The 9596-nt window shown below is 37.9% G+C and overlaps 1 protein-coding gene across 2 annotated transcripts in view; it reads left to right on the top strand.

Annotated features, from left to right (window-relative positions):
- Window positions 1-9596, top strand: part of Sbf2 (SET binding factor 2) — a 508807-nt gene that overhangs the window by 422514 nt on the left and 76697 nt on the right. For both annotated transcript variants that reach the window (XM_004634868.2, XM_023719341.1), the window contains exons 19-22: window positions 252-511; window positions 2926-3098; window positions 4195-4268; window positions 6361-6556. In XM_004634868.2, coding sequence (XP_004634925.1) covers window positions 252-511; window positions 2926-3098; window positions 4195-4268; window positions 6361-6556 — 703 coding nt within the window. The remainder of the gene's footprint in view (window positions 1-251; window positions 512-2925; window positions 3099-4194; window positions 4269-6360; window positions 6557-9596) is intronic.

Here is a 9596-nt window from a genome sequence, read left to right as displayed (position 1 = left end):
GGGGCTGGTGAGATGGCTCAGTGGTCTAGGGCACCTACCTAGAACAAGCTATAGCAAAGCAGAGGGACCACGGTTCAATCCCCCAGCACCACATGCCAGCCAGCCCCGCCCCCTGGTGGGCTGAGCTGGCTATACACACACACACACACACACACACACACACACACACATAAATAAATAAAAATTTTAAAAAATAGGTACATTTTGAAGTGATGAGTTCTCTCCTTTGGTTTTGTGTTTGCTGTTTTCAGGATAAGCTTTCTGATGACCAGTATCAGAAGACAGCCATGGACCTGGCAGCCGAACAGCTTCGCCTTTGGCCCACTCTGAGCAAATCAACTCAGCAAGAATTGGTGCAACGGGAAGAAAGCACTGTCTTCAGTCAGGCCATTCACTTTGCAAACCTTATGGTCAACTTACTGGTTCCGCTAGACACGAGTAAAAACAAGCTCCTGAGAGCATCAGCACCAGGTGACTGGGAAAGTGGAAGCAACAGCATTGTCACAAACAGGTACTGAAATGTGGGCACAGGAGAACCTTTTCCCACTGTTCTCAGGGCCGGAGTGTTGGCTTAGCAGAGAATGCAAAGCATTTCGGGGGAAGAAATTTCTGTACTTATTTCAGAAATGCATCATTTTCACAATTCTTCTGTATTAAAAGACTTTCACTTTATCCCACTCTTCTTACCCTTTTCCCACATCTTTTCTCTTTCATGGCCTAATTTTCCAAAAGTCTCATTCCAGCCCTTGCATCACATTCTGCTACCCCAATTTACAGAAAGCATTCTGAAAAACTTATAGTGAACTCTATTTGCCATTGTTTCTTACTCCATCTTTTCCTCAGCTTACTTTTGGTATTTCTAGGACTGGGGAGATAGCTCAGTGGCATAAGCACCTGCCTGCAAGCACAAAGTTCTGAGTTTGATCCCTGGTACAAAAAAAAAAAAAGACCAACCTAGAATGTACCTAATCAGGTCCTGTATCATGCTTTCTGCTCTACCTACTCCTGACTGCCTGTACCACTGAAATTAAAAGTCTTTACCATGACCTACAAAGCCCAGCATGATCTGTGTCCTGGCCATGGCTCTGACCTTGTTTCCTATCATTTTCTATCAACCATCCTGTTCTGCCTTAATGCCAGCCCTTAAACACTCTAAGCGTAGTACTGCCTCAGGGATTTTGAACTTGTTATTCCCTCAATCTGGAATACTCTCTAAAATAGTCGTAAGAATAATTCTCTAAATTCATTGAGGTTTCTTTTTATTTTTACTTAAATTTATTTTTGGGGGGTTTTTTGGCGCTTAAATTTATTTTAAAACAGCTTTTTAAATTATTTTTATTGGTACATTGTAGATATACGTAACAATAACATTCATCATGTAGAATTTGTACCTATAGATGACATATCTTGGTCTTCCCCTTTGTATCCCCTCCTTTTAATCCCACTTTCCCTCCTTATTTGCAAAACTACTGTTTCCATTTTTTCCCTTATTTTTTCCCCTTTTCCCTTCCTGCCTTTCTCCCTGACCCCTCATTCTCCTTCCCATTGGAACATGTTTTTCCTATTTCACAGTATCTGTTATACATTTTGCTCCTTGTTTGCCTTTTCTTTTCCTCATAGTGAAGAAAGTATGTGATACTTACACATGTCCCATTTATTTCACTTAAGAGCATCCATTTACCTAGAAATGTGTCAAGTTTATCCTTATTTATGACAGCATAGTACTGCATTATATTTAAAACAAAAAAAATGACATCTTCTTTCTCCATTCATTGGTTGATGGGCATTTGGGCTGTTTCCAAGCTATAGCTGTTGCAGACTGTGCCACTGTAAAAATGGGTGTGCATACATTGCTGTGATGCTTTTAATCCTTTAGAGAAACTAAGAAGGGACCTAGCTGGGTCAGATAGAAGCTGGAGTTTTAGTATTTTTAGAAATTGCCACACTGATTTCCACAGTGGCTGCACAAGCCTACACTCCTAACAACAGTAGAGAAGGGTTCCTTTTTCCTCACTGTCTCACGCATTTGTTACTGGTTTATTTTTTTATAATAGCCCTTCCTTCTAGAGTGAGATGAAATCTCAGTGTTGTTTTAATTGTCATTTCTCGAGTGATGTTGAACATTTTTTCATATATTACTCGTCATTTGTACTTCTTCATCTGAAAAAGCTGCATTCATTTCAGATGCCCATTTTCAGGTAACATCTTTAAATTGGAGGGGAGGGCTCTCATTGTTTTCAGTTCTTTGTATATTCTAGATATTAGTACTTTCTCTGAGGAACAGCTAACAAATTTTTTTTTTCACTCTGGGTTTTCACTGTACTCTGTTAGTGGTTTCTTTTTCTGTTCAAAGACTTTTTAATGAGATGAGATCCCAGTTGTTGATTCTTTGATATATTTCCTGTGAAGTTAGGGTTTTGTTCATAAAGTCTTTGCTTGCTCCTTTGTCTTTAAGAGTTCTGCCTGTTCTTGCAGGGCCAGCCAGATAGCTCAGTGGACTAAAGCACCTGCTTTGGCAGAGCACAGCAGCCAGGGTTCCATCCCCGGTGTGCCGAGCTTGCCCCGCCCCCAGGGTGTGCTGAGACAGCAATTGAGACTGGGCATGGTGGCACACGCCTGTAATCTCAGCACTTGGGAGGCTGAAAACAGGAGGATCACTATGAGTCTGATCTACATAGTGAGACCCTGTACACCCTGTAGACCCTGTCCTAAAATTCATTAAAAAAAAAAAAGTTCTACCTATTCTCTCAAATATAGACAAGTAGAGCGTGTTTCACCATTGTGATTTATAGAGGGTCTTGAAGTTAAGTGTGCCCTGCTACTTGAGTGTACATCTGTTTGGAGCAAGTTTCACCTCTGTTGTGATACAGTAATCATTTATTGCATTTGAATGGTGACTGTGATTTCTTTCTTTCACTTTCTTAGTATTGCAGGAAGTGTAGCTGAGAGCTATGATACAGAGAGTGGGTTTGAAGATTCCGAGAACAATGACATTGCTAATTCTGTTGTGCGGTTCATTACCCGCTTTATTGACAAGGTTTGTACAGAAAGTGGTGTTACTCAAGATCACATCAAGAGCCTTCATTGTATGATACCAGGTAATCACTTTGTAAATATTCGAGAATCAGAATATTAACAAAAACTTAGTTTTCAAGCATAAGAACTCTAATACCTGTCTACTATGTGGCTTGCCATACTAGTTATTTTATGTTTTGTTATTTTAAATATTTTAAATTATGGTAATATAAATAACATATATAACATAAAATTAGCCATCTAGGGATTGAACCCAGGGCATACTACAGCTGAGCTACCATTCCAGTCCTTTTTGGTGTTCTCTTTTGTTTTTAAGATAGGATCTCACTAATTTGGCCTTGAATTTACAGTCCTCCTGCCTTAGTCTCCCAGTCAGCTGGGATTACAGGCATGCACCACCACGCCCAGCCATTTTAACCATTTTGAAGTGTACGAGATTCAGTGGCATTAATTATATTCACAGTGCTGTGCAAGCATCTCCACTACTTCCAAAACTTTTTCATTACCTTAAATAGTTATTCTGTACCCATTAAGTAATAATTCTGGTTTCCCCATTCCCAAGCCCCTGGGGACATTCCAGCTACTTTTTGTCTCCATGAATTTGCCTATTGTAGATATTTTATATAAGTAGAATTATACCGTATTTCAATTTTTTGTGTCTGATTTATTTAATTTAAAATGTTTTTTAAGATTCAACCATTTATCAAACCTTAATTTGTTTATCCATTCATGTGTTTATGAACACTTACTTTTTTTCACCATTCGGGTATTGTTAATAATGTTTACTATGGGGCCCAGCAAGATAGCTCAGTGGACTAAGCGCCTGCTTTGGCAAGCGCAGGGACCAGGGTTCATTCTCCGGTCCTGCATGCCATGCCAGCCCTGATGAATCTGAGCTGCGCAGTGAGACCCTGTACAAAATACCTAAAATGAAAAAATAATAATAATAATAATTTTGCTATGAATATTCACATATAAGTATCTGAGTACTTGTTTTCAATTCCTCGTTGTAAATAAGTGGGACTAAAACTTCTAGGTTATATGATAACCCTATATTTAAATTTTTTTAAAACTGCTAAATTTAAATTAGCTTTTAATTCTGAAATATCTGGAATTTGTTTTACACTCTTTTGTTTTGGATACTCTGCCCCATCCTAGGAATTGTAGCTATGCACATTGAGACCCTAGAGGCAGTACATCGTGAGAGTAGAAGACTTCCACCTATACAGAAGGTAATTATTTTAGACTACATGCTTTTAGGATATAACATCTCTCTTCAGAAATAGTAACAGTAGATTATTGTACTCCAGAAAGTACTTTCTCCTAACCAAATGCATTTTTAATGATATTTAAAACTTTAGGAGAGTTTGTTCTGTAGAATCTTATAAAAAGAAAACTGAAATGGGTATAGTATACTTCCTTGGATTCAACAAAAGAGCAATAACAACCTCTTGTTGAGTTTACTTTTATAGGCAGGGTATAAATTATGAATAAGTGTAATTTCAAGCCCAACCCAAGATTTTATGTCCTGCCTACTTCCAAAACAAAAATAAAACAAATACCATACAAGCACTAGATTCCTGAATCTGGCCATACATCACAAGTAGCTGGGAACTCTCTTTAAAAAAATGTATTAGATCTTCAAGAAAATTGTATTCTTTAACTTTACAAGTGTAATAATGTGCTTGTACAAAATTCAAGCATATCAAGGTTGTGTATGGTGAGATTGTTGGACTTATGTGCAAACATGAGAAGCATAGAATTCTTTATCCTATTTTTTAAAATATAATCTAATTTTTAAATGGTTTTTTTATCATATTCTGTAGGGACTTAAAGTTCAACATATCAATACTTGATGAAAAATACCTGTTCCTTATTATGCCTAAGATGTTTGAAATGCAGTGAGATAGTGAGGTTAAGATTGATAGCCCAAATCGTTTGATAATAACAATAAGCTTTTCTTCTGGATGGTTAACAACCTAAGTTTGCAGACCAAAATTAGAGAAAAAGGAGGGCTACAAGGAAAGCCAACATTTTGGCCCTAGCCTTCTAAGGTCAATTAAGACTCAGGACATATGAGAACTTGTACTGTAACGTCATGTACCTCGGTAGTCCCAAATTTTCTGATCAAGAAGATTATGGGGCCAAAGAGGAAAGTGATCGATGACATAGAGTGGGCCTAAGGAGAGTCACATGGGGAGAAGACACTCTCTCAGGCTTTCACAGAGAGCACATTGGCCAAGCATTGGCCGTGACTCATCCACATGGCTGCACTGATAAAGGTTCTACAATCTGAGGTACAGTATCTCAGGATAAATCCTGAGGGCATTTCACTGACCTTCTCAGACCAAAAAGCTACAACTCTTGTTGCATAGGTCCTGCTTTATCTTGGTCTTAACCATCCAGCAGAAAAGTATGAAGACGAAATTATAAGAAATAAAGCCATGCTGTTAAGTTGAGCTGTGGGGGACTCAGGTCAATAATTTCTGACATTGCCAGTTAAAGAGAAGACCCAATGCTATTATGGGCTACTGGACTCTTTTAGAATATTTTGCTGAGTTTACACACCTATAATATTCAATAACGGAACTTAGAAAAAGGGGGTATACAGATGAATGTCCATTTTGTATCTGTGTATTCAAAGTGGTTGGGATAGATATATAGTTACATTCTGTTAATGAATAGAATGATTTGTTCTAATGGTGTTTGTAAATAGGATCACAAGTCCGCATCTTGTATAGCAATTAACCACTAAGAAGAATATATGCAGTGTATTATTTGTTGAAAAATAAAAAATAAAAAATTCAAGCATAAAGGAAATATACACTGTGCAAATGAAAAGCTCCCCTGTCAATCCTCCCTACCCATAACACTCCCTTTAACAAGTTGGTCATATTCTTATTTCTTTTTCCTTTTTCCAAAACTGAAATCATAATGTACAAACCAGTTTGTAATTTGCTTTTTAACTTTGCAGTATATTCTGGGCTTCTATTTATATTAGTACTACAGATCTATGACATTTTTGCAAAGGTTGGAAAATAATGCACTGAATGAAAATTTCAGACATTTATGTACTTTCGAATGATTTTAGTGTTGTTGGTTTGTTTTTTTAAACAATTTTACTGTTAATAAGCGATATTACAAAGAATCATTTCAAATTTGGATTCAGAAACTTGATTTCTTCCTCTTCCCAAATTTGTTTTGTCACTTGGCTACCTGAGAAGTCTAGCTTACGGTTTTTATGTCTATAATGAAAAGATAAACTTTTGTGTTAAGTGTTGGAATCCCTCCAAGAGTTGTATTTAAGACTTTCTCTGTTTTTAGCCCAAGATTCTAAGACCTGCTCTGCTGCCAGGAGAAGAAATTGTATGTGAAGGTCTTCGAGTCCTGCTAGATCCTGATGGCAGAGAAGAAGCCACGGGAGGTCTTCTTGGAGGCCCTCAGCTCCTGCCAGCAGAAGGAGCTTTGTTCCTCACCACATACAGAATTCTCTTCAGAGGAATGCCTCACGACCAGCTAGGTATGATAATATAGTGTCAAAACATGGATGTTCAGTCTGTGCCCAGTGATCGTAGATGATTTCAAATCCAGAGTAAGCTTTTGGCCACACACATATTTGGGTTGTTTGGGGGATACTTTTGCTAGTGATAATTTATTTCATAGATTTTTATTTGAAAAACAAAAGCTATATTCTAATCAATAATCAAGGACATATTTGCTGTAACTATTATAATTGCATTAGGCAATAGCATAGTATCTAGCTACATACTCCATTGATTTGCCACAGTTTTCTGAGTCCTATCCAGAACTAATCTAAATTTACTTCTTTAAATTAATATCTAAGGGGCCGGGGAAATGGCTCAGTAGAATAAGCTCTTGCCTGGCAAGCTCAAGGGCCTGAGTTCAAGCCCTGGTTCTGAAAAAAAAAAAAAATTAATTAATATCTATATAAAATACCTTGATTTTTGGAAGAATACATAAAATCCGAGACAAAACCCATCGAACTAAAAGTCAAAAAAGTTCCTGTTTTGATTGCTAGTTACAAGTCCTAACAGCACAAGTAACCTGACTTCTCTAGAGTTTATTTTTCCCTTTATAAAATTAGGAAAATGGACTTTTTTTTTTGTACTGGGGATTGAATTCAGGACCTTGCACTTACCAAGCAGGTGCTTATACTGCTGAGCTATTTCCTTGTCAGAAAATGAGCTTTTATTGGTGATAATTCAGTGGTTCTCAGCTTTGGTTGCATATTTGAATTATCTGGGAAGCTCTATTAAAAAATGCCAGTTTCGGGCTGGTGAGATGGCTCAGTGGTCTAAAGCACCTACGTAGAACAAGCTTAGCAAAGCACAGGGACCATGGTTCAATCCCCCAGCACCACATGCCAGCCCCGCCCCCTGGTGGGTTGAGCTGGCCACACACACACACACACACACACACACACACACACACATAAATAAAATAATTTTTTTTTTAAATGCCAGTTTCTAGGCCCAACCCTCAAACAGTTTTACAATATTAAACAAGGAGAATGGGGTGACCCAAGCATCTGTGTATTTCTTAAGCCCCACAAATGATTCTGAAGAATACTGAGGATTGAGAACTATTGGGCTAAATGATCACCAAAGTTTCTTCTTCCTTTGTAATTATTAATTCAGTAGTATTTGATAAGTATGCAACATGTATTTGTTGGACAATGAAATTCAGGTATAAAAAATGTATGAATTTTAAAATTTATCTTGAAAAACAAAAAATAAAATAAAATAAAATAAAATTTATCTTGATTGCTTCTTTCCAAAGAACTTTGGGTTAATGTGTTAACATATGAATTTGGAAAGATACAATTTTTATCTCAGAAATTTTCCCTTCTCCTTTAAATCTTAAATTACATAATTCCTAAATTGGATAGGCGTAAGGTGATTTTAGTATATTGCTTGTAAATAACTGCTTACCATAGAGTAAGTAAAAACATGAAATTCAGTAAAAATAAATTCACAGGAATAGAGGGCCGGCCCAATAGCTCGCTGTGCCAGTCCCACCCCGCAGGGCTCGCTGAGATGGCAATTGAGACTGGATATGGTGGCACGTGCCTATAATCCAAGATCTTGGGAGGCTTTAAACGGGTGGATTCTTCAGTCTGATCTAGGAGTGAGACCCTGAATGGTGCCTGCCAGCCCTGCACCTAGGTGTGCGCTGAGACAGAGAGTGAGACTGGGCGTGGTGGTGTTATGACCCTGTAATCCCAGTACTTGGGAGGCTGAAAATAAGAAGATCAGTGCAACTCCTGTCTACATAGCGAGAGCCTGTAGACCCTGTTTCCCCTGAACTAGGTACATTTAAAAAAAAATTCACAGGAATAGTTGTGCACATTTTTGAAGGTTAAAAAGTGCAGGAAAGCCCAGCCAGATAGCTCAGCAAGGGCCAGGAAAATGGCTCAGTAGGATAAGTGTTTCCCTGGCAAGCGCAAAGTCCTGAGTTCAATCCCTGGTTCCACCAAAAAAAAAAGCTCAGTGGACTAAAGTACCTGCTTAGGCAGAGCATAGTGGCCAGGGTTTGATCCCCAGCATGCTATGCCAGCCCCACACCCGCGGTGTGCTGAGACTGAGATTGAGACTGGGTGTGGTAGTGCATGCCTGTAAACCCAGCACTTTGGAGGCTGAAAACAGAAGGATCACTACATGGTGAGAGCTTGTAGGTCCTGTACCAAATACATTAAAAAAAAAGGAAAATTTCTCAGCACCCTTGTTATATTGCTGTACATAAACTACCCTTGTATATAAAAGCAAACTTTAAAAAAAAAAAAAAAAAAAACCTCAATAGATAGTACAGATTGAGTTTCCCTTATCCTAACTGCTTGAGACCAAAAGTGTTTCACCTTTTGGAATTTTTTGTGTTTTGGAAGATTTGCATATGCTTTACTGCTTGAGCATCCTTTATCCAAAACTCCAATTCCACAGTGCTCCAAACTCTAAAACCTTGTGAGCAACAGCTTGGAGCTCAGATTTTCAATCAGAGACCTTTTTTTTTTTTAGATTTTATTTATTTATTTATTTGTGTGTGTGTGTGTGTGTGTGTGTGTGTGTGTGTGTGTGGCCAGCTCAGCCCACCAGGGGGCGAGGCTGGCTGGCATGTGGTGTTGGGGGATTGAACCGTGGTCCCTTTGCTTTGCTAAGCTTGTTCTAAATAGGTGCTTTACAATCAGAGACCTTTAACCAGTATCTTTTTTTTTTTTTTAATAGAACTTTTGTAAGACTAATGGCAAGACATAACACGTTTTGAACATATAAACATGAGATAATTCTGTGGTCATTTAAATTGTTTTTTTTGTTTGTTTGTTTGTTTTGTCTTCAAATATCTTTTATTGGAAGGCCATGCATTGCCTTCATTTATTGTATTTCAAATCACTGTACAGTTACTTTTGTGAAAACACTGCCTGCATTGTCTAGTACAAAAAAAACCTAAAAATTGTTTCAGGAATGTAGAGAAATATCCAACTTAAATAGCGAAAAAGCGCACCATAATTACTGCTGCACTGCAGTCATTTCTGCATTTCCCATGTT

Source organism: Octodon degus, unplaced genomic scaffold (genome assembly GCF_000260255.1).
Source record: "Octodon degus isolate 3935 unplaced genomic scaffold, OctDeg1.0 scaffold00067, whole genome shotgun sequence".
NCBI classification, from domain to species: Eukaryota; Metazoa; Chordata; class Mammalia; order Rodentia; family Octodontidae; genus Octodon; species Octodon degus.
Note: the sequence above shows the minus strand (reverse complement) of the source record. Positions and strands in the feature narration are given on the sequence as shown.